The following is a 26804-nucleotide window of genomic DNA, read 5'->3' as shown; positions in this document are numbered from 1 at the left end:
AAAAAGCTTGTAAATGAGTTTTTAGCAGTTTTGCTGGGTACACTGTCAATATATAAAAATCATTTGTGTATCTACATACTAGCAGCAAACAGAAATTGAAATTAAAAGAATACCATCTACAATAGCATCAAAAAATATGAAGCTTGTAGGGTTAAATTTAACAAAAATGAGTCCAAGATTTCTATTATACAACAAAATATCCAAAATGTTGCTGAGAGAAATTTTAAAAGTCCTAAAAATTGGAGAGAGATTATGATCAAAGACTGGAAGAAGCAACAATTCTTTCCAACTTAATCTTCAGAATCAGTAGGTCTATTTTGTAGAAACTGGAAAGCTGATTCTGAAACTCATAGAATAATACCAAGGATCTAAAAATGGACAAAATGATTTTGAAAAAGAACACTGTACAACCTATGCAACCAAATTCCAAAATTTATGTAGTATTTTATTGCCGTAAGGACAGACATATAGGTCAATGGAATGGATTCAAACCCACTGCCGTCGAGCTGATTCCAACTCATAGCGACCCTAGAGTCCCCAAAGAAACCCGTATGTTATAGCACCTACTACGCTCCAAATGCAATTCTTACTGTTAAAGATATATCAGCGAACATAACAAAGCTCCTGCCCTCTTGGACATTACAAATGAGCAATAAACATATTTGCCCGACAAGAAAAGTATACCGAAGAAACAACGCAGAGTAAGGGGAAAGAGGGCATGTGGGTGGGAGGGGAGAGCAGCATCTTACAGAGAGGTTAGGGAGGTATCTCAGTTACCTAGTGCTGCTGTAACAGAAATACCACAGGGCTTCAAATCAGTTCAGAACAGTTCAATAACTGCCCATGTAAACAATGGCAATACACGTGTAGCATAGCAACCAAATTTGTTGCCCTTCAGATTTTGACCCAAGTGGGAAACAAACAGCTGCTGTATCCTACTCAAAGATGGCAGACAACCACAATACTCTGAATGTGTCCACTCCTTCTATGGGCCTCTCTTCTAGTTTCTGGTCACTGCCATCAATCCTTGGTGCTCTTTGGCATCTGGTCCCCCACATGCGTGTCTCTGGTTGATTAGGTTTAAGACCAACCCTACTCCAGTCTGACCTTGGTAACAAAGCAGAAGAAACCATCTATTTCCAAACAGGATCATATTCGCAGGTACAGAGTCAGGATTTCAACACATATTTTTGGAGGACAGAATTCAATCCATAACAGGAGTCCACACTGACACCGGAATGATTTGTTGAAGGAAGTGGCCACATAGCTATTCAGAGGATAAACACTCCAGGCAGAGAGAACAGTGAGTGCAAAGGCCCTGAGGCAGGTATGTGACTGATATGGTATGTTCAGGTTAACACCGACTAGGCCAGAGTGACTGGTACAGATGAGCGGTAAGATGAGGGCTGAGCAGCAGCAGGATCACACATTACCTCAAGGACCACCGCAATGACTGGCTTTTACACTTTTTAAGCCATGGGCAAGTTTTAAGCAAAATAGTAAAGCGTTTCAACTTCCTTTTAAAAAACGCAGTCTAGAAGCTGAAATGAGAATTGATTGTAAAACACGAGAGCAGAAGCAGGGAGACTAGTAAGTCTGCTTTAAGAACCCAGGCGAAGGATGGCAGCTTGATTAAGGTGGTAGCATAGAACATTCTGGAAAGTAAAAAGCTGGATTTAAATATATGATATTTTGAAAGTAAATCCATTAGAACAGACTGACAGCTCAGATATGGGGTATGAGAGAAAGAGAGGAAAGTCAAGTATTAGTACCAGGTTTTCAGCCTGGGCAACTGGAATGATAAACTTGCCATTTGCTGAGATGGGAAAGCCTGCATATATATGTGGAAGTTGCCAACACAAAGATGCTGTTCAAAACCTCAAACCTGGACAAACTCACTTAGGGAATGGGTGTCACAGGTAAGAAACGAAGCCCTAGGATCTTGAGGAGATACAGAATCAGCAAAGGAGACTGAGACAGAACGGTCGGTGAGGTTGGAGCACCAGGAGAGGGGAGTGGCCCAGAAACCAGGCGGAAGAGGACGAGTCAGCTGTGTCAAGTGTTTCGGAAAGGCCAGGTAAGAAGAAGGCTGGGAATACACATTTATCAACGTGGAGGGTGCTGGGGACGCCATTTACAATTCAAAAAAAACAGACTTATTGTGGTACCTGAGCAAAGTACCACTCACTAAATGATATTAGTAATGCTAAAAGGCTAAAAAGAGTTTTCAAATTATGTGGTTCCTTGTCCCTGCTCTGATTTTTAAGGTCCCTGGGTGAGGCAAACAGCTTACACTTGGTTACCAACCAAAAGGTTGGCAGTTTGAACCCACCTAGCAGTACCACAGAAGAAAGGACTGGCAATCTGCTTCTGCAAAAATTACAGCCAAGAAAACCCTATAGAGTTCGGCTGCACTCTGTAATATATGGGGTCACCATGAGTCAAAATCAACTCAACAGCAATCGGTTTGATTTGGTTTTTAAGATGCTTAAAAGAAAGTGAGTCACTAAAATAAGTCTGATTTATAGGTTTCCATGATTATTTGCAATCAATAGACTGTTCAAATGCTTAAGAAAGTTTTGTTTTTTAGATTATAGTGGAAAGATTAGATGTTTTAAGTGTTCAAGAGAATCAATCTATTAAATGTCCAAGGGAATGATTAAATATGGAAAATGTATTAAATATTTAGGGAAATTTGTTCTGTCAAATTTCTGAGTTGACCGAACATTAACGAATGAATAAAATACTTTTGTATAAAAAAATGCAAAACATACTAAATAGCACAAGATCTGTGCATTGATTTTACGGCTTAAGAAAATTTGGATTTAAATTTGTAAATTAAATGCTGATTAAAATAAAACCATATACAGAGGTAAAGAGATTGACTTAGTGCTTGCTGAGCTCTCTCTCAAAGGCCTGGGCAAAGGGAAAGCTTGTTTCTGTTTGGAAGGAGGGTGATAACAGGGAATACGTACATACACTCAAGATAATGAACCCCATGTGAAAGTACAGCATACCTACATTAGTAGACCTTTTTCAGAGATACTTGCAATTTGCTGTTGAAAGGAATGACTAAGCTTTATCCCCTTAGCAGAATTTCTGGAAGGTAGACCAGATTTCACTTATTTTTGTATCTTAGTACCATGCTTATAATAATGCCCAAATAGTGGGGGGATGAATGGGTGTAAGACACATAGCCCAATCACTGGGAATGAATGAGAAAGATAAACTAATCCCTAAGGTTGTTTTGTGTGAACTGAGAAGAAGAGAGTTTTAGGGAAAGATTCTGAGCTCTGAGACAACGAGAAAAAGAAAAAAATGCAATTTGTCATACTGGCCCTGCACACCACGATAACCTGTGTAGTCCCTAATGTTTGTACATACTTCCTTGCGAGAGACACAGTATAAAAGGTTCTGCCTCCCTTTGTTCAGTGAGCTTGATTTGAGGTGCACACCTCATTGCTCCTTGCCTGTGCACTTGCAATAAACACTCTTCCACCGTCCTCACCTCGGTGTGTCTTTATTGATGAGAAGCTGCAAGGAGGAGGACCTGCTTTAGGTAACATTACCTGCTGTACAGGAGTCACCAAATGGTACAAATGGTAAAGGTGCTTGGCTGCCGAACAAAACTTTGGAGGTTCAAGTCCACCCAGGGGTGTCTCAGAAGAAAGACCTGATTATCTACTTCTAAAAAATCAGCCACTGAAAACCTTATGGAGCACAGTTCTACTCTGACACACAAGAGGTCGCCATAGTCAGGATCAGCTGTTTTCCTGCTGTATGAGTGTCTTCCCTACAAACCAGTCAGGGGCAGGATTATGTCCTATTAATACCTGGATACCCATGTAGTGGCCATGAGCCACTACAGCACCTGAAAGTAGAGCTTGACAGTGTGTTTTATTGAGTAATAGTAAAGTTATTTGTCTTGCAGCAACCCTGGTTCATACCACCCATACTTAAGACTTATTTCTAATGGGAATTTAGTTTAATAATTTATACTGAGGAATTTTTTTCATTCACTCCTCAAATATAAGGGCCTATTACATGCCAGGCACTGTTCTAAGATCTAGGTACAGAGCGAGATAAGGTCCCTGCCCTCATGGAGCTTACACTCTAATTTAGGTAAACCAAAAACCCACTGCCGTTGAGTCAATTCCAACTTGCATGAAACGTCTCATTTCAGGTAGTGTTAAAACATAATGCCAATGTGATAAAGAGTGACTGGACTGGCTACCACAGGTGGTCAGGGAAGGTCTCTCTCTGTGGTGACTTCTGAGATGAAACTTGAATGATGAACCAGTGTGGTGCAGTGACTTAATATGGCCCTCCTAATCATTGTTTTTGTAACTCCCACCAGATGACTGGGTGGGACTATGCAAATAAGACGTATGGAACCCTAAGGAAGAGATTGGTCAGTTCTGCAATCTCGCTAGGCTCAAAATGAGCCATCTCAGAGGTGTAAGGGAGGATCTCAGGATCTCAACACCACCAAGAAAGAAGAGCCAGGAGTGGAGTGCGAACTTTAGACCTGGGATCCCTGCACTGAGAATGCAGTGAGGAAACAGAGAGAGGAGCTGTAACATAGAAGACAGTGAGAGACGGTAGCACAAAACGGCAGGCACCAGAAGACTGGCACAAGACAGCTGCATGCAGTAAGGCTTGCCTATCCATGGAGCTAAGAGGTATAATGCTTGCCCAAGAAGGCCCCCAGCAGGGCCCAGTGGCACCGGGCGAGAAGAAGCTGTGCTAATGGAAGAACTGTATCCTGAGTCATTTCTCATCCTGACCCTGAATTGTATCCTGTTATTTCCCTAATAAACCACGTAATTATAAGTACGGTTCGTGAGTTCTGCGGGACGTTGCAGCAAATTATCAAACCCAAAGATGAGAGGGAGAGTAGAAAGGGATGATGGGGTGCTACAGCAGTTTGGAAAAGCTGCACATTGGGACATCTTTAACCTCTGCCTCACAGGAACCAGCTTAGTACTGATCCTTATAAAATAAATTATTCATTTAACCAGTCACGTGAAGAGATAGAAGAAGACTGAGGACAATGGCCCTGCAGATGATACAAGGTTGGCCTGTTCCTAGAATGTTGTGAGTAGTGGGAAGAGTGGTTGGAAATGAGGTCAGAGAGGTAGGTGGGGACTAGGCTACACAGTAAGAAATTTGGAATTTATTCCAAAGGAAATGGGAAACCACTGAAGAATAGGTTTTAAGTAAAGGGGGACACTTTTAAAAAATTATGCTAAGGACAAGTGGTAACTGACATAGCTGAGGAAAAAAAAAAATTGGATGGCAGCAGACAGGGAACTAATTGGAGCCAAAATGCGATGAAGAACCACGGAAATGATCAGGACCTGGGGCCGATCAGGGGGAAGACAGGGAAGAAAAAAGAAGGATTGGTTGAAAGTCTATAAAACTGTCACACACCAGGCAGCCAAGTTTATAACACTCAAGCCAGAAATTAAAAGATTCCTCTCTGGAGAAATGGAATACCTACAGAGAATAGCTCTCCAGGTACTGACAATTGGGAATAAACTAGAGAACCCGCCAACTCACTGTCCAATCATCTTGTGGTGAGCCCCAAACTAGCATCGTCATATTTTAGTACATCACCCTTAAATGTAAACAGAAAACAGATCGCTAGACATTTGCAGAAAACCTCCATCAAGGAAGAGATCAAACCAACAAGGAGAAAAAACATGGATGAAACAAGGGGAATGCATGGAGAAGAAAAACACTATTAAAAATTAAAAAAGTACAACTAATATGCTTAGGGAGATAAGATATTGCACACGTGATGCAAGAACAAATGCTACAGAAGAGGAATAATTAGATAACGAGAAAGCTCTTAGATATTAAAAACTGGAGAGTGTCTTGGTTACCTAGTGCTGCTGCAACACAAATACCACAAGTGGATGGCTTTAAAGAACAAAAATTTCTTTCCTCACAGTTCTGGAGGCTGAAAGTATAAATCTGGGTCTCATCGTGTCAATTCCTTCCTTGTCAGTATCCCCCGGCACTCCTTGGTTCCTTGCTTGTAGAGGCTCCTCACGTGGTATCTGTCTTCCACCATGTGTTGTCTCTGTGTCTACTCTGGTCTTTTTATAACTTCGAAGTCATTCCCTACACTGGAATGACCTCACTAACATAACAAAAGAAACCCCTATTTCTGAACAGGATCACATCCACAGGTACAAGGGCCAGGAAATCAACACATATTGGCAAGGGCGGTGGGAGGGGGGCACGATTCAATTCATAACAGAGAGCTAAAATAAAAATTCAATAGAAGAGAGAAGATTAAATCCAAAACACCTCCCAGAAAAGAGAGGGGAGTAGTGAAGTGAGATGGAAAACAGGGGATAAAAAGATAAAATGAAAAAATCAGCCAAGGAGGTCTAACATTTAACTAAGAAAAGCTTCAGAAAGAAAAAACAAAGAAATGGAGGTGAGAGAATTATCAAAGATCTGAAATAAGAGCTTCAAAACAGAGGTGCCTGGCATATCTAGGGTGGCTGGCCTCCATTTTGTTTTGCAATCTTGCTTCTGCTTTATAGCTATAACGCTCACACTAATTTCAAGTTTGCTGAACAATGTGGCCATGCTTAGACAAGTGCAGGCAAACCCAGGGAGGGTTCGAAAAAACAATCTTTGCCAGAATGTGGCTATGCCTAGGCAAACCCAGGCAAGTCCATGGAGGATCAACCAACAAGAACCCTGCTGGCAAGTTCCTGATTCTGCCACAACTATCCCCACGAAACAGCTGCCCCTTAGATTTGTTGGTTTTCACTCTGTGTGGGTTAATCACCTCCCCATTCCAGTGTCTCTTATGCTTTCAATAAATCCCTTTGTTTCACTTTAACAGTGTCTGAGAGTTTTGCTCTTCAACAGATCTAATACAAAAATTTTCCAGAAATAAATAAATCTGAATTGAAAGGGCCCAGAAAAATGAAAGACACACACCAAGGCATATCACTATCAAGTTTCCGAATGGAAACCCTGGTAGCATAGTGATTAAGTGCTATGGCTGCTAACCAAAAGGTTGGCAGTTCGAATCTGCCAGGCGCTCCTTGGAAACTCTAAGGGGCAGTTTTACTCTGTCCTATAGGGTCGCTATGAGTCAGAATTGACTTGATGGCAGTAGGTTTGGTTTTTTTTTTGCTGATAAGGTTATCCAAAAAGCATCCAGAAAGAGAAACCAATTCACTTATAAGGACAAGGAAACAGATGGCATCAAAATCAGGCCTGGAAGCAATGCATTAAAAACTCTGGATGGAAATTATCTGCCACCCAATCTATTCAAATTATCAATTAAGTATGAAGGTAGAAAATACATAAAAAGACATTTTCAGGCATGCATTAGTTCAAAATTATTTTCCATGGACCCTTTCTTAGAAAGCCACTAGAAAATGTGCTCCAACAAGAGCATGAAATAGGATGATGATCTTCAATCACAGAATAGGAGTTACAGCAAAGAAAGTAAAGGGCAGGCCCAGAATGACAACAGTTTTGAAGGAAGGTGAGCTCTGGGTCTTAGAGGACGAGGGGAGTGGAAGGAGGAACATTTAGTTTTAACATCCAGGGAATGTTGCTGATGGATGTGTGTGAGAGATTATGGAACACTACAGGGAGGGCAGATGAATAACAATGGATACATACAAAAAAAGCAATACTAGGTAAATTAATATGTGATTTAGGAAATAATATTGGTGTCATTATTCCCTGTCCTCGAGCACAGAGAATGTGGCCCAGATGGGCTCACATGGGCTCACAAGGACACATCAACTGGGCCCTGAGATAAAGACAATAGATAGAATAATCTTGGAAAACATCTTTTAGGGAACCTTCCACATAAGCCAGAACACAAAAGACTTTCCACTCTTATCTTTTTTATTTGTGAATAGAATTTTTTTGGACCAATGAAGACCCTCCTGACTGAAACCTGTACCAATGATTGTTGAGAGGGAAAATTCAAAATGTAAGATCAGTTTCTAGCCAATCTGTGAAAAGGTGAAGCTTTCAATTGTTTTGCTCATTTCATAACATTAATATATACTGATGATTCTGTAATATTCTGAGACATGGCTGTGGCAGCATGCTTGTCCGTTTTCCCATTCATGCCTATTCTGTAATATTTCCTTGGACTCAGGCAGACATGGCTCTAGCAACATGCTTGTCCACTTTCCACTTTTGTCTTTTTGAATATATGCTGAATAAAACTTCCTTTTGCTTTACTAAACTTTGTGATGTTTTCCCCTACAACATATGGCAATTATTAACTTCAAGAAAAAAATGAAACTTTGAGCCCAGTAATGAAGTCACTCTTGAGGTTCACCCTTCTGCCAAAGGTTAGGCCCATAAAACAAAATGAGACTGAAGGGGCACGCCAACCCAGAGGCAAGGAGGAGAAGGCAGGAAGGGACAGGAAAGCTGGTAACGGCAAACCTAAGGTTGAGAAGGGGAGAGTGTTGACATTTCGTGGTGTCGGCAACCAATGTCACAAAACAATGTATATTAATTGCTTAATTTGCTCTGTAAAGCTTCATCTAAGGTGCAATAAAGAGAAAAAAATGGAACCTACTGAAAACCAAAATTGAAAAAACATTTACAATAGCTTAAAAAAATGGAATATTTAGGTAAAAACTAACAAAATATATATAAGCTCTGTATGCTAAAAACCACAAAACGCTAATGAAAGTGATCAAAGAAAACCTACATAAATGGAGACATATGTATATAGACTGGAAGACTTAACATAGTAATGATATCAATTCTCCCCAAAATTGATACATGATTTTAACACAATTTGAATCAAAACCTCAGAAGGATATTTTTATAAATCTAGACAAGCTGATTCTAAAATTTGTATGAAAAAGCAAAGTAACTTAGTCATCTAGTGTTGCTATAACAGAAATACCACAGGTGGATGGCTTTAACAAAGGGAAGTTTATTTTCTCACAGTAAAGTAGGCTAAAGGCCAAATTCAGGGTGACAGCTCCAGGGAAAGGCTTTCTCTCTCCATCAGCCTTCTCATCAGTGTCCCTCTGGATCAGGAGCTTCTCAGGAGCTTCTCAGTGCAGGGACCCCTGGTCCAAAGGACATGCTCTGCTCCTGGCACTGCTTTCTTGGTGGTATGAGGTCCCCAACTCTCTGCTTGCTTCCCTTTCATCTCTTATATGATAAAAGGTGGTGCAGGCCACATCCCAAGGGAACACCCTTTACATTAGACCAGGGATGTGACCTCGGTAAGGGTGTTACAATCCCACTCTAACCCTCTTTAACATAAAATTACAATCACAAAATAGAGAACCACCACACAACACTGGGAATCATGGCCTAACCAAGTTGATGCATATTTTGGGGGAACACAATTCAATCCCTGACACAAAGGAACTAAAGTAACCAAACATGTTGAAAGAGAAGAACAAAGTTGGAGCAATCAGACGATCTGATTTTAAGACTTACTATAGGGCTTTTTTTTTATAGGGCTACAATGGAAACCATGGTAGCATAGTGGTTAAGAGCTACATCTGCTTAACCAAAAGGTTGGCAGTTCAAATCCATCAGGTGCTCCCTGGAAACTCTGCCAGGCAGTTCTACTGTTCTATAGGGTCACTATGAGTTGGAATCAACTCAACAGCACTGGTTTTTTTTTGTTTTTTTTTAAATTGGGCTATAGTAATTAAGAGTATTATCCTGGTATACGAAACCCTGGTGGCATAGTGGTTAAGCACTACGGCTAGTAACCAAGAGGTCGGCAGTTCAAATCCGCCAGGCGCTCCTTGGAAACCCTACGGGACAGTTTCTACTCTGTCCTACAGAGTCGCTATGAGTTGGAATCGATTCGACGGCAGTGGGTTTATCCCGGCCTAAAAATATATAAATGGAAAGAACTAGAGGATCCAGTACACACCCACACTTATACAATTGATTTTTCAACAAAGATGCCAAAACAATGCAATAGGAAAAAGAGAAGTACATCTACATGGGGAAAAAAAAGCCTCAGTCCCGCCCTCCCTTCACACTATATACTAATTTAAAATATATACCTAAAAACCATAGATTCTAGTAAAAACAAAGGATATCCTCATTACTCTAGTGTAGAGAAAGACTTCTCAGACAGTATACAAAAGGCATTAGACATAAAAAATGTTTAATTTTTTTTTAATTAAGAAAAAAAATGATAAATTGAATTTCATCAAAATAAAAAAGTCTCTTCAAGAGAAACCATTAAGAAAGTGAAAAGGAGGCAGGGCAGGATGGCAGAGTAGTCAGACACTTCCAGTGATTCCTCTTACAACAAAGACCCAAAAAAACAAGTGAAACAATTATATATATGACAGGCTAGGAGCCCTGAACATCAAAGGCAAAGTTAGAAAACAGACTGAGCAGCAGGGGGAGGGAAAGCGGGTTCAGAAGCAAGGAAGAGTTGCCAGACCTGAATCGCCAGGAACCCTCAGCCACCATTCCCCGAAGCTACCACGGAGGGCTGGCCATAGCATTCCTAGCATTCCTTTCCTGAAGTTCTAGTTTCCTCAGGGAGAGACAGCATACTCATACCTCTGGTTCTGGAAACAGAGAATGGCACTCTCTACAAAAGCTAAGTACTTGCGTTTATTTTACCTCAGCCCCAGACCCCAAGCCAGCTTCAGTGACTGTCGACTTCCCCAGGACTGAGACAGGTCTTGCTGCGTATCCTGAGCCATTCTCCTGGCCATGGAGAAGGAATAAATTCACGACAGGGGGAAAAGATAATACACCAGCTCCACTAAGCTGGGGAGCTAAAGACCGAAGCAGAAAGAGTCCAAACACTTTGCATAACTTTCACCCCTGCATGGACCTGTGTGGGCCCATTTCAGGAGAATAGGCCCTTGTTGGCAGACTGCAACTGTTTCAGCTGTGCAGTGGAGAGGTGGGTGTTTGATGTTTGACACCATTTTGCCTATTAAATAGAGTCCTCAGCTACCTACATCAGGGGCCTAAGAACTGGTGGCTGCACCCACGTCACACAGCCACCTGCGACAGGGGTCCAAGGATAACTGGTACCTCTCAGTCCTTACAACCAAAAGCACTGGGTGCCCATGGTAAAGCGGCAGAACCCAACCACCTGTGCACTCTAGGGAAGAGGGATGCACTTTCTCACAGACACTTGGGGGATAGTTGTCAGCCCCCTGCTTTGTTCCCTGCTACAGATACTTCTGCCTACACCAATCACCCCTGCCTCTCTAAGACTGTAGAGCAGAGCCTGTACCACACACTTGATGACCAACTACCTGGACACCTGAGCTGAATCCATACCAAAAAAGTGAATGGATTCCTAGGCTCATATACCTGGTAACAGCTCTAGCCATCTGGTGGCAGGACGTTAGAGCTTCGAAGGCAAAAATGATCAAGCTAGCTTGCTCAAGCAGCCTATTTAGGCATATCAACACAAAACAAAGAAAGAGGCTAGGATACAGTAAGCAAACATAAAATAAATTAATACAATAACTTATAGATGGCTCAGAGACAATAGTCAATATCAAATCACATAAAGAAGCAGACCATGATTGCTTCAACAAGTTCCCAAAACAAAGAACCAAAGGATCTTCCAGATGAAGGTGTATTCCTGGAACTACCAGATGCAGAATGCAAAAGATTAATATACAGAATTCTTCAAGCCATCAGGAACAATATCAGGCAAAACACAAAACAAACTAAGGAACATAGAGATAAAACTGTTGAAGAAATTAAAAAGGCTATTAAAGAACATAATGAAAAATTTAATAAGCTGCAAGAATCCACAGAGAGACAGCAATCAGATATTCAGAAGATTAACAATAAAATTACAGAATTAGACAACTCAACAGAAAGTCACAGGAGCAGAATTAGTGAGACTGAAGATAAAACACTTGGCATCGATACATGTGAAGAGAAATGAGATAAAAAAAAAATTTTTTTAATGAAGAAACCCTAAGAATCATGTGGGATTCTATCAAGAGAAATAATCTACATGCGATTGGAGTACCAGAACAGGGAGGGATAACAGAAAATACATAAAGAATTGCTGAAGATGTGTTGCCAGAAAACTTCCTCTATATAGCAAAAGATGAGAAGGTATCTATCGAACTCCACATAAGATAGATCTCAAAAGAAAGTCACCAAGTCATATTATAATCAAACTTGCCAAACCAAAGATAGAGAATTCTAAGAGCAGCTAGGGATAAATGAAAAGTCACCTACAAAGAAGAGTCAAGGAGAATAAGCTCAGACTACTCAACAGAAACCATGCAGGCAAGAAGGCAATGGGATGACTTACATAAAGCACTGAAAGAAAAAAATTGCCAGCCAAGAATCACATATCCAGCAAAACTCTCTCAAATATGAAGGTGAAATTGGGACATGTCCAGATAAACAGAAGTTTAGGGAATTTGTAAAAACCAAACCAAAACTACAAGAAATACTAAAAGGAGTTCTTTGGTTAGAAAGTCAGTAATATCAGATATCAACCGAAGACTAGGAAACAGGGCAGAGCCACCAGATGTTAACCCAGACAGGGAAATCACAAAAATACATCAAGATTAAAAAAAGAGCTCAAAACAGGGAAACAGCAATGTCATTATACAAAAGAAGACAAAGAGATGTAGTCATAGATCATTCATAAGGAGAGGAAGTCAAGGCAATATAAAGAAATAAAAGTTAGGCTTAAACTTACAAAGATGGGGTAAATACTAACGTAACCACAAAAGAGAATAATAATCCTACTCATCAAAATAAAATACAATAAAAGGTTCAGCAAAAACAAAATTGACAACAACTAATAAGAAGACAATATATAAAGATAAACCACTCAGCACAAAAAATTAAGTGGGAAAAAGAAAACTGTCAACAACCACAAAAAAAAGACATCAAAATGATGTCTCATACCTATCTATAATTATGTTGCATGTAAATGGGCTAAATGTGCCACTAAAGAGAGAGAGTGGCAGAATGGATGAAAAAAAAACACAACCCGTCTATATGTTGCTTATAAGAGACACACCTTACAGACACAAACTAAAACTCAAAGGATGGAAAAAAATACATCAAGCAAACAACAATCAAAAAAGACCAGGAGTGGCAATACTAGTTTCTGACAAAACAGACTTTAGAGTTAAATCCACCACAGAGGATAAGGAAAGACACAATATAATGATTAAAGGGACAATACACCACTAGGATAAAACCATATTAAATACTTATGCACCCAATGACAGGGCTGCAAGATACATAAAACAAACTCTTAACAGCATTGAACAGTGAGATAGGCAGCTCCATAATAATAGTAGAAGACTTCAACAGGCCACTTTTGGTGAAGGACAGGACATCCAGAAAGAAGCTCGATAAAGACACAAAGATATAAATGCCACTATCAACCAACTTCACCTCATGGACATATACAGAACACTCCGCCCAACAGCAGCCAAGTATACTTTCTTTTCCAGTGCACATGAAACATTCTTTAGAAAAGACCATACATTAGGTCATAAAGCAAGCCTTAACAGAATCCAAAACACAGAAATATTACAAAGCATCTTCTCTAACCATAAGGCCATAAAAGTGGAAATCAATAACAGGAAAAGCAGGGAAAAGACATCAAACACTTGGAAACTGAAAAATACCCTGCTCAAAAATGACTGGGTTATAGAAGACATTAAGGATGGAATAAAGGATCCAAGAAGAATGAAAACATGTCCTATTAGAACCTTTGGGATGCAGCTAAAGCAGTGCTGAGGGGTCAGTTTATATCCATAAATGCACATATCCAAAAAGAAGAGAGGGCCAAAATCAAAGAATTATCCCTACAACTTGAACGATAGAGAGCAACAAAAGGAACACTCAGCTACCAGAAGAAAGCAAATAAAAAAAATTAGAGTAGAATTAAATGAAATAAAGAACAGAAAAATAATTGAAAGTGTTAACAAGACCAAAAGCTGGTTCTCAGAAAAAATTAAAAAATTGATAAGCCATTGGCCAAATTGACAAAAGAAAAACAGGAGAGGATGCAAATAACCCGAATAAGAAATTAGATGGGCGATATCACAACAGACCCAACGGAAGTTAAAAGAATCATATCATACTACCACGAAAAATTGTACTCTAACAAATTTGAAAACCTAGAAGAAATGGATGAATTCCTAGAAACACACTACCTACCTAAACTAACACAAACAGAACTACTAAATAAACCCATAACAAAAGAAGAAATTGAAAAAGGCAATTAAAAAAATTCCCAACAACAACAAAAAAAGCCCTGGCCTGCATAGCGTCACCGAAGAGTTCTACCAAACTTTCAGAGAAGAGTTAACACCACTACTACTAAAGGTATTTCAGAGCATAGAAAAGGATGGAATACTCCCAAACTCATTCTATGAAGCCAGCATATCCCTGATACCAAAACCAGGTAAAGACACCACAAAAAAAAGAAAATTACAGACCTATATCCCTCATGAACTTACATGTAAAAATCCTCAACAAAATTCTAGCCAATAGAATTCAACAACATATCAAAAAAATAATTCACCATGACCAAGTGCGATTCATACCAGGTATGCAGGGATGGTTCAACATTAGGAAAACAATTAATGTAATCCATCATTTAAATAAAACAAAAGACAAGAACCACATGATACTAACAATTGATGCAGAAAAGGCATTTGACGAAGTTCAACACCCATTCATGATAAAAACCCTCAGCAAAAGAGGAAGAGAAGGAAAATTCCTCAACATAATAAAGGACATTTATACAAAGCCAACAGCTAACATCATCAAATGGAGAGTCTGAAAGCATTCCCCTTAAGAATGGGAACCAGATAAGGACGCTGTATCACCACTCTTATTCAACATTTTGCTGGAGGTTCTAGCCAGAGCAATTAGGCTAGATAAAGAAATAAAAGACATCCAAATTAGAAAGGAAGAAGTAAAGTATCTTTATTTGCAGATGACATGGTCTTATACACAGAAAAACCTAAAGAATCCTCAAGAAAACTACTGAAACCAATAGAAGAGTTCAGCAGAGTATCAAGAAACAAGATACACATACAAAAATCTGTTAGATTCCTCTACACCAACAAAAAGAACATCGAAGAGGAAATCACCAAATCAATACCATTTACAGTACCCCCAAGGAGATAAAATATTTAGGAATAAATCTTAACCAGAGACGTAAAAGACCTACATAAAGAAAACCACAAGACACTACTGGAAGAAACCAAAGGAGACCTACATAAGTGAAAAAACATGCCTTACTCATGGACAGGAAGACTTAACATTGTAAAAATGTCTATTCTACCAAAAGTGATCTATAGATACAAATTACCAACTTCATATGGAAGGGAAAGAGGCCCCAGATAAATAGGGCATTACTGAGAAAGAAGAACAAAGTGGGAGGCCTCACACTACCTGATTTTAGAACCTATTACCGCCAGAGTAGTCAAAACAGCCTGGTACTAGTACAACAACAGATACATGGACCAATGGAACAGAACTGAGAATCCAGACATAAATCCATCCACATATGAGCAGTTGATATTTGACAAAGGCCCCAAAACAGTGAAATGGGGAACAGTCCTTTTAACAAATGGTGCTGGCATAACTGGATATCCATCTGCAAAAAAAGGAAACAAGACCCAGACCTCACACAATGCATAAAAGCTAACTGAAAATGGTTCAAAAACCTAACTATAAAATCTAAAACAATAAAGATCATGGAAGAAAAAATAGGGACAATGCTAGGAACCCTATACATGGCATAAACAGTATAGAAAACATTACTAACGATGCACAAACACCAGAAAAGAAACTAGATAACTGGGAGCTCCTAAAAGTCAAACACTTATGCTCATCCAAAGACTTCACCAACAGAGTAAAAAGATTACCTATAGACTGGTAAAAAGCTCTTAGCTATGACATTTCCAATCAGCGTCTGATCTCTAAAATCTACAAGATACTGCAAAAACTCAACAACAAAAAGACAAAAATCCAATTTAAAAAATTGATAAAGGATATGAACAGGCCCTTCACTAAAGAAGGCATTCAGGTAGCTAACAGATACATGAGAAAATGCTCACGATCATTAGCCGTTAGAAAAATGCAAATCAAAACTACAATGAGATTCCAATCCAAAAAACACAAAAGAATAGATGGAGTGGTTGTGGAGAGACTGGAACACTTATACACTGCTGGTGGGAATGTAAAACAGTACAACCACTTTGGAAATCGATTTGGCGCTTCCTTAAAAAGCTAGAGATAGAACTACCATACGATCCAGCAATCCCTCTCCTTGTAGTATCTCCTAGAGAAGTAAGAGCCTTTACAGGAACAGATATATGCACACCTAATGTACATTACAGCACTGTTTACAATACCAAAAAGATGGAAGCAACCAAGGTGCCCATCAAAGGATGAATGGATAAATTATGGTATATTCACACAATGGAATACTACGCATCGATAAAGAACAGTGATGACTCCATGAAGCATTTCAGAACATGGAGAAATTTGGAAGGCGTTATGCTGAGTGAAATCAGTCAGTTGCAAAAGAATAAATATTGTAGGAGACCACTATTATAAGAACGCAAGAAACAGTTTTAACAGAGAAGAAAATATTCTTTGATGGATACGAGACTGGGGATGGAGGGAGGGAGACGGGTATTCAGTAATTAGTAGACAAGAACTATTTTTGGTGAAGGGAAAGACAACACACAATACAGGAGAGGTCAGCACAACTGGACTAAACCAAATGCAAAAAAGTTGCCTGAATAAACTGAACGCTTCGAAGACCAGCGTAGCAGGGATGGATGGGGGTGGAGAGCATGGTTTCAGGAGACATCCAGGTCAATTTGCATAAGAAAATCTATCAAGAAAGATTCTGCATCCCACTTTGGAGAGTGGCATCTGGGGTCTTAAACGCTAGCAAGTAGCAATCTAAGAAGCATCAATTGGTCTCAATACACCTGGAGCAAAGGAAAATGAAGAACACCAAAGACACAAGGTAATTATAAGCCCAAGAGACAGAAAGGGCCACATAAATCAGGGGCTATGTCAGCCTAAGACCAGAAGAATTAGACGGTGCCCGGCTACAACCAATGACTGCTGTGACAGGGAACACAACAGAGAACCCCTGAAGGAGCAAGAGAGCAGTGGGATGCAGACTTCAAATACTCATAAAAAGACCAGACTTAATGCTCTGACTGAGAGTAGAAGGACCCTGGAGGTCATGGTTCCCAGACCTTCTGTTAGGCCAAGACAGGAACCATTCCCAAAGCCAACTCTTCAGACAGGGATTGGACTAGACTATAAAAGAAAATGATACTGGTGAGGAGTGTGCTTCTTGGCTCAAGCAGACATGAGACTATGTGGCCAGCTCCTGTGTGGAGGGGAGATGAGAAAGCAGAGGAGGACAGAAGCTGGCTGAATGGACACGGGAATACAGGGTGGAGAGAAGGCGTATGCTGTCTCATTGGGGGAGACCAAGTAGGAGTATATAGCAAGGTACGAAAGACTGACTTGATTTGTAAACTTTCACTTCAAGCACAATTAAAAAAAAAAGTGAAAAGGCCAGCTACAGATTGGGAGAAAAGTATTCACAATACATGTTATCTGATAAAGAACTAGAAACCAGTACGTCCACGAACCCAACTTTAATATGTGAGAAAATCCTTGAATAGGTACTTATTTAAAGAAAATGTTTGAATAGTTAATGTGAAAAAATTCTCAACATCGACAGTCATCAGGGAAATGCAATTTAAAAATACACTAAGGTATCACTGTACACCCAGCACATTGGCTAAAACTAAAAAGAAGGATAATATTAAGAGCTGGAGAACTCTTATACATTGCTGGTGGGAATGTAGATGGTACAATCACTTTCAGAAATTATTTGGAAGTTTCTAAAAAAGTTAAACGTACATCTCTCCTTTGATTCAGAAATTCCACCCCTATAATCCAAGATGCGTGAATGCATAATGTCCACAAAAAAGACTTGTACAAGAATACTCATAAGGACTTTATTTTTGATGGCTTAAAAATAAAAAAATGACAACCAACTAAAGAATAAAGAAACAAACTGTGGTATTTTGATATAATGGAATACTACTCACCAATGAAAAATCTCAGACATTACATTAAGCAAATGAAGCCAAACACAGAAGAGCACATATCATAGGATTCCATTCATGTAAAGTACAAAACCAGGAAAAGTACAGTGATATAAAACAGAATAGTGGCTGCCTGGGTGGGAAGAGGGCAGAATCAGGGGGTAAGGAACTTTTGGGAGTGGAAGGAGATGGTTTGTATCTTTAGAAGACAAAGCAGAAGGCCAGTAATCCACTTTCTCTCTTCACAGAAGGTGGGGGGGGGGGCGGTGGGGGGGATGCCTCCAGGGAAAGCATAAAAATCTAATCTCCTTGTCAACGAGACCTCTAAGTAATTTGCTGATATTATTTCCTAAAAAAGAAGAGATCTCTCTGAAATGCCTTTAGTAGGATGCTTCTCTCTAAAGAATGTTACAGTGAATCAAAACCAAAAAAAAAAAAAAAAACCCACTGCCATGGAGTCAATGCCAATTCATGGCGACCCTTTAGGTACAGGACAGAGTAGAACTGCACCATAGGATTTCCAAGGGTGTAATCTTTACAGAAGCAGACTGCCACATCTTTCTCCCACAGAATGACTGGTGGGTTTGAACCGCTGACCTTTTGGTTAGCAGCCAAGTGCTTTAACCACTACACCACCAGGGCTCCCAACAGAACCCATGATTTATGAATTTATGAGGCAGAGTGTTCAGGAGAAAGTCACATACACAACCCTCCGGGATATGAAATGGATATGAGATGTTCCATAATTGGTGTATGAAAGTTACCAGAGGACATGTCTGATGTGGAACACAGGATCTAGGGTCTACCCTTGATATTGAGCACTGTTTCATCTGAGCCTCCTGACTGCCTGTATCCTGGAAACTACTGGTAAAAGTTTGACACTGGGTAAGATCTCTGAGTCTGATTCACAATCTGATCTTGTATGTTAGTTCAATCTTGATAAGGGTGTTGGTTACATGAGTATATGATCTATCAAAGCTGACCAAGTGCTACACAAGATTTGTACATTTTTATTGTACAAAATTATACCTCTATAAAGTACTATTAGAAAAATAAAACTATATTCCTTTAACTCTATTCACCAGAAATTCTGTAACCGTAGAAACAATGCCTAAATTAGTAGCTATGTACATTCCTAACACTCAGATTCTAGTCTCTAAATACCTCCCTTTCCACTAAAAGGAACCACACCCATCAGAGAAACCCCTGCTTTCCAGGACTGCGTCAGAAAAGGTACAATATGAGCATAAAACATCTTGTTACACCAGAAAGCAAGGTAGTTAGCAGACTACCAGATTATGTCAAAAGGACACAACAGCCAAAGATGGGATAATCTGAGCAGCAAAAAGAATAACGTCTACAGTAGATTAAAACACTTTAAATATGTTTAAAATTCATTAGTTCACAGTGATACTTAAAGAGAAAAAAATTACCATCTGAGGTCAATGTCGGATAATGCTAGGGAATAAACTTACTATTCTGAAAACTAGCACCTAGCACATAAAAGGAAAGAATCAAACATTTATCCTGCCTTTCTGGAACAAACTATGTTTCAGCATGACAAAACAGCTGAATTTTCCAGCTAATAAACACAGTTTCTGACGGGAAAAAAAAGACATACGAAGTGGAAAAGACAGCATCAACTCTAAAGTATTCTTGAAAAAAAAAAAAATTGAACCTGAATCTGAACAAACCTTGAAATCTAATTACCAAAAAAGGAAATACATAATACATAGGGATAAACCAAGCCCATTAGGAAGCCAAGGATAGAGATTAAGTGTTCCAAGAGATACCCCAACCAAAATGCAACGTATGAACCTCACTGAGATTCTGATTCAAAGAAACCCACTGTCAAAGGACATTTATGGAAAAATATAGGAAATCTGAACACTGACTAAATATTAAATGATATTAAGAAATTACTGTTTGTTAATTTTCAGGTATGAATAGTGGTTATGTTAACTGTTGTTAAGGATAATTGTGGTTATGTTTAAAAAAAGAATCTTTTTCCATTAGAGATATGTGAAACATTTATAGTGAAATCTTTTCAATGGTATTTGTTGTTTTAAAACAGGTTAGGAGGTATAGATTAAAAAAAAGACTGGCCACATGTTTGATAATTGTAAACATTGGGTGATGGGTACATAAGGGTTAATTATTCAGTTCCCTCTTTTGTAAACTTTTGAAAATTTCTATAGTTAAGCGTTTTCAAAAGAACAGAAAAGAAACTGTAAATGAAACATTCAATAAAATCCAAAAATGATAATGAAAAAATGAAGAACCACTTAAAAAAGGTGGTGTAGTCATATTCTACTATTTGACCAGCAAAGAACAATACTTGCTCCATCAAAATATAATACTTATGATATTAATGATATGCAGGGATAAGAAATGGGTCTACTCTGGTTCATAAATAACGTCTAAAATAGAAAAATCAAGAAACAGCAATGAGTAAGTTATTTAGAAACATGGACGTAACTAGGAGGAAAAGTGAAACTTAGGTTTGAAAGGAACTACTCTTTTATAATTCTCTTAGTATTACTGAGTTTTGGAACTATATTTTTCCTAAAAACTTATGATAAAATATTTTCTTAATAAAAACAGTCTGGCTAGTATGTGTAAAGTGGATTACAAAGAGAAGGGGAGGGGTGTGGAAAACTGGGAAATGACTAGTTAGGAAACAAAGGTATATGAAAGATGACGTTGGTGGTGGAAGACATGGAGAGGATAACATATTTCAGATTTTTTTTTACGACATAAAACTGAGAAGACTTGCAGATGGATTTGATGTGTGTATGGGAAGGAGAATAGGGAGTAAAGAAAAGGGAAAAAAAACCAAGGATGACACCAAAGTCGTAGGCTTGAACTACTACTGAGTGGATGCTGGGACCATGTGAGATGGGAAAGACTGGGAAGAGGAGCAGATAGCAGAAATGAAGTGTTCCTCTTTTAGATGATGGTTAGGTCTCCAAGCTGGGATACCAAGAAAGAGGTTTGATGTATGAGCCTGGGGCTCGAGACAGAGGTGACAGCTGGAGATACAAAATTTAGGGTCATTAGCCACAGTTGATACTTCAATCTCTGACACTAGACAAGATTCTACCTGGAGATGATATCAAGAGGACCCCAGGCCAAGTCCTGGGCTCTCCAACACTAAGAAACTAGTTAGAAGTAAAGAAAAAAAACAGAATATCAGCATATGTCTCACTGAATAAGGGTAAGGAAATACTGTTCCATAAATTTTTTATTTCACAGCTAGATGGACAGACATACATATAAAGTAATTAGCAGATGTCATTTATATACTTACGAAGTTCCGGGAATATTATAAAAACCAAACTGGTTTTCATCAAGTTGATTTCGACTCACAGCAACCCTACAGGACAGAGTAGAGCTGTCCCATAGGGTTTCCAGGTAGCAGCTGGTGGATTCGAACTGTCAAACTTTGGGTTAGCAGCCGATATGTGCCACTGAAAACTGTGGTCAAAAAAAAGTTAACAAATTCTTGAGGTAGAGTATGAGAAGCCAGGAAAAGATAGAGAGAACAATTGACCAGTGTGGTAGGAAGGAAACCATGAAAGCGTAGTGTACACAAGTCAAGAGAAATGCTTTACAGAGGGCATGCTCACTGAATAGAATTAGTATGAGAGGTAAAGTACGATTAGAACCTGCTGGCTTGGCAACATGGAGGCCATTACTGAGAAGGGCAGTTTCAGTCAAAGGTGGGGGTGGAAAACAGACCTAGAGAGGTTTTTAAAGCGAATGAGGGGTCCAGAAGTAGAGACAACCAATATAGACAGGAGGAGAAAAACGTCCCTAGGAACCTGAAATTGAAAATCAGAATTCCTGTTTTGAAAGAGCTTGTCAGTCATAAAACAAACTAGGCTGTGAGTTCCTTGGGGCAGACCCCTAACACAGATTTCTGTGTCCCCAGTGTCTTGTAGGCACTCAACACTCAGAACCCAGAACCACCCAACGGCAGAGACTATTAATCTAAACTCCATGAGTGAGATTAAAAGAGGGTAGTCCGTGAAGCCCCTGAAATAGGAAAAAAAAAGAAAAAATGCATTGGTGGTTTTCTAAGGAAAGGGATCACAACATTCATCAGATTCTCAAAAGGGCTTATGACCACCTTTCAACAAGTGCTGAAAACACGGCACCCTAGTTTCTCTCCCAAATCTGGCCCCATGCTTCCCTCCTCACCTCCAAGTCCCAGCAACATCCTAATCATAACATGAGCTATCCCTTCAATAGCTCTCACGATAAAACTGTGCTTTTATTATTTCTTCACTAGTTCTTGACCATATCAATTAAAATAAGGTGTTTTCCCCAACCACACACCTCCCTTATTCCATCAGGTTTCCCTAAAGGCAGGGCACTTTTAGAAAAATGAATTAAGTTAAAAAGCTACTGGGAGCTGAGAGAACAAACCAAGTGTATGTAGCATTTAGGGATTCTCATGGGTCTCTGGGTGGCAGTTAAGCGAGCCCTTGACTTAATAGCTGAAGGTTGCCTGTTTGAACATACCCAGAGATGCCTTGGAAGACAGGCCTGGCAATCTGCTTCTGAAAGGTCCCAGCCTTGAAAACCCTATGCAGCAGTTCTATTCTGCACACAGGGGGTCACCATGAGTTGAAAGGGACTCAATGACAACAAGAAGGCAAGTTTGACAATGTTGTATCCAAGGTGGGGTATGGTCTATATGTGACATCCCATCTCCAGGTAGCCTGAATCTTCAAATGAGGAAGGATAACGTGCTGTTATCCTTCTCACACCTGAACAAATCACAAGAACCTGGTTTTCTTTACTTTATAAGTCTTAAATATCTGCAATTAGCCCAAAATCTTGACATCACAAGGGAAATTCAAAAAAGGCTTTTAATTTGTTTAATCCCACCAGAAATGAAAGGGTATAAATTTAGAAACTTTAACTTAGTGTGCTAGTAAAGAAAAAAATTTATATACATATATATATATTTGGTAAATAAAAACCAAACCTGTTGCCATCAAGTCGATTCCTGCTCATAGCGACACTACAGGACAGAGGAGAGCTGCCCCATAGAGCTTCCAAGGAGCGGTTGACGGATTGGAACCGCCACCCTCTCGGTTAGCAACCAAACACTTAACCACTGGCACCAGATCCGAATATGTACACATGCATGCGTGCACACACACACCGTTTTTAAACACAGCTCTGATGCTGAGGATTAACTGTGTAATGAATAAATTCTGTAGTATTTATTGTGAATTCTGACCAGTTATTCCATCAACCTGAACCCATACTTCAGTCTTGAAAATATGAAAAAATAAACTCACTGACATACGTTCTAAATATTTCCCAAATTATTACAATTTCTCAGCCACTCCTAAAAGACCTGTGGTTATCGGCTGCTGGTGTATAAAGAAATTCAAACCAAAACTCGTTGCCATCGAGTAGATTCTGACTCATAGCGGCCCAATAGGTTAGGGCAGAACTGCCCCCATAGGGTCTCCCAGGCTGTAATCTTTAGGGAAGGAGACCACACATCTTTGTCCAGTGGAGCAGCTGGTTGGTTCCAACCGCCAACATTTGATTTAGCTGCCAAATGCTTTACCACTGAGACACCAGGACTCCTTCGAATAATCAAAAAGCTCTAAAACTGCCAATATTACTTTGAGACGAAAGTTTAACATCCTCTCATTCCACGAAGGAAAAACCGACAACAAAACTGCACCATTATTACAGAACTAAGTCTTAGGTTACCTGGCCCTGGGAGTTTAATATAGCCGGTGTTTTTAAATTCTGCCTAGTCTCAACATCTGTTTGGAATTTGGTTTAAGCCTGAATTCGAAATAAACAAACAATTTCACGTGTACTTAAAAGCCAACCCGGTCCCTATCCCTGATCGAAAGAAGGTAGTGAAACCTCTCATTATTATTAGGGTGAGAACCTGGGAAGGCAAACAGGAGTAACCAACCACTTCACCTTCGAATACAGGCCAAGGTTAAAATCTGGGCAGACTGTGTAAGAATGGCAATCAGGAGCAGACACTGCCGGTGAAGCAATATCTCGTTTAACGCAGAGTCAAGATGCCCAGCCCGGGATCCCGTTCTCTCCCTTCCCTGGATGACCCGCGGGCCCGTCATGGGTCAGCCGTACAACTCTTTCGAGCTCACTCCAGAGAAGTAAATGGACAAAAGATCACATGAAGACACTTGTCCATCATGCCTTTTTGTTTTGTTTTTTAACCAGACAAAACAAGCCAGATGTATGAGTCAAGCCCATGCGTACAGCCCTGTGTAGCTGGCCCGGCGCCGGGTGCCCCCACTCACCGCACACCATCAGCAGCAGGACGATCAGCAGCGTGGCCACGAACACCAGCAGGGTCAGCCCGACGTTGTGCCACCACATCTTGGGGAAAGGAGGGAGGTCGCGGCAGAGAGGCAGGACGGGGACCACGGCGGGGCGGTGGGCCCGGACGGGTTGCGTCGTGCGTCGGCTTCAGCGACGGGCGCCGGGCGAGACTGGGCGCCGGGGCGACATGCGCCCCTCGGCAGCGCCCCCGGGGCGGGGCAGCGCGGGGGACGGACGCCGCAGCACGCCCGCCCGACCCACCCAGCTACTCGCCAGGGGCGAGGGAGCGCGGGAGGGAGGGGGTCTGCGGGGTGCCCCTAGGCGCTCATCGCTCCGGGGTGCTGGGGACGCGGCGCCTGGAAACGCGGGCGGCGGCCGGATGCGCTTCCATGGCCGACGCCGCGCGCGTGCGGTGGGAGAGAGCGCGAGCAAAGGGACACGCGGCGGCCACCCGGCTCTCGTCGCCGCCCGCCGGAGGGTCCCTTGGCCTCCACGCACGGCGGATGCCAACGTCCCAGCCGCAGCTGTCTCCGACCCCAAGCCCCCTCCCCCTGTGGCAGCTCATCACCCAGCGCCCCCTCCGCTCACCGCCCCGCGGCGCGGGGGAGCCTGGGAGATGAAGTGCGGAGCCTTCAGGGAGGCGCGAGGATGCAAACCCGGAGGGACTACAACGCCCAGAGTGCACCGCCGACTCGGCGGTTTAGTCGCTGCCACCTTCTCGTCCCCTCTGTCTTTGGTCTTTCTGGAGTACAATCTCTGCCTACCCAGTGCGGTTGGTGTACTGGGAACCGACTAGTCGGCTGCCGCTCCTGCGCTGTGCGGAGGCGCCAGTGTGGTTTCAGCCACCACTCCATCCATCTTTGTTGAAAGCCACGATCGACAACAGAGGAGAAGGAGCGGGGATGCTGCTGCCTGAAAAACTGGTTGCACCTGAACCCAGCCCTGTTGCCGTGGGCGAAAGTTGGATATTTAGGATCTTTGAGGAAGTACTCAAGACCCTGTCAAAGAGACGTGCTAAAGACACGGAATCTACCTTTCTTCCCTGCAGCAAGTGTTATGTTCTGTTTACATAGGTAATGTGTTTCATAAATGGTCCGCGGGTGGCTTAAGGACATCTAAGTGTGCCCTAAGTTCACCTACCCGAGTTGCCAGTTTGATTCAGCTGCTTCCTTGAGACCAAGCGACAGATGACCCACAACTGAACATTTTGCCGCATGAGCTTGAACAAACTACTCTGAAACAAAATAATAATCTGAAGTACTTTACCTTTACCTGAAGTTGAAAGTCCCCAGTTCTGCCAGGTTACATCCACCTGTTTAAAGAGGTACCCCTAGAAAAGAAGATAAACGTGTAGGCCTCTTTTAGAAGGAATTAGGTATAACCTTCACGTTTTCCTGTGATTCTCTTGCTCCCTGTGATACCTCTCCGCTGTACTACAAATTCCTTTTCCTTGTGCTGTCTCCAAAAACAAAACAAAAAATCTAAGCAGCAATTCCTTAATTTAGCAAATATATCCTGACCATACCAAGCTGCCTGTTCTGAGGGCTCTGTGCTCTAAGAAGCAGCAATTTGAATATGTACTGTGGATGACAATGCATTAAGGGATAGTTACTTCGCAGAGGATTTTATGTGTACATTAAATTCAGAGACTGAACTCATCGCAATTAGAATCTATTAACAAAAATTCAACGGGCTTTTTTCATGGATGGGTCAATGCTATTGCATAAGTGTGTGCCATTGAGTCAGTTCCAACTCACAGCACCCCTATATGATTAGAGCTGCCCCATAGGGTTTCCTAGGCTATAATCTTTACAGGAGCAGATTGTCACGTCTTTTTCCTGCAAAGCCCCTGGTGGGTTCAAACCACTAGCCTTCTAGCAGCCAAGAGCTTAACCATTGTGCCATCAGGGCTCCTTATTGCATAAATAAGACAGATTTTATTAAAATCCACTTGAATGATTGAAAAATACAGTAAAAACACCTGAAGGTTTTTGTTTTCTCTTTCATTCACATATATTGAATAACTAATACATGCCAGACACTGTTATAGGTGCCGGGAAAACAGCGGTGAATAACAAACAGAATGCCAGTGCTCACAATGCTTAGAGTTGGAAGATACAGACAATAAGCTTAAGTAGGGAAATCTCACACGCTAATTCCTCTCATGAAAACAAGCAGCATGGCTGGATAAAGATTATTGTTGTTGGTTGCCGTCAGGTGGATGCCAATTTATGGTGACCCCACAGAGAGTAAAACCGCTCCCTAGGGTTTTTGTTGTTGCTGTTGAGAATATACACAGCAAAACGTACACCAATTCAACCATTTCTACATGCACAATTCAGTGACATTGAT

The 26804-nt window shown here is 40.8% G+C and overlaps 1 protein-coding gene across 1 annotated transcript in view; it reads right to left on the bottom strand.

The window, feature by feature from the left end:
* Nucleotides 1-24607, bottom strand: part of SMIM13 (small integral membrane protein 13) — a 47182-nt gene extending 22575 nt beyond the window's left edge. The window contains exon 1 of the mRNA XM_003416492.4: nucleotides 24431-24607. Within this exon, the coding sequence (XP_003416540.1) occupies nucleotides 24431-24509 (79 nt within the window). The 5' untranslated portion in view covers nucleotides 24510-24607. The remainder of the gene's footprint in view (nucleotides 1-24430) is intronic.
* Between the last annotated feature and the right edge of the window lie 2197 nt (nucleotides 24608-26804).

The sequence above is a fragment of the Loxodonta africana genome, chromosome 1 (genome assembly GCF_030014295.1).
Source record: "Loxodonta africana isolate mLoxAfr1 chromosome 1, mLoxAfr1.hap2, whole genome shotgun sequence".
Classification (NCBI taxonomy): Eukaryota; Metazoa; Chordata; class Mammalia; order Proboscidea; family Elephantidae; genus Loxodonta; species Loxodonta africana.
The sequence above is the reverse complement of the archived record's forward strand: the minus strand, read 5'-3'. Positions and strand labels throughout refer to the sequence as shown.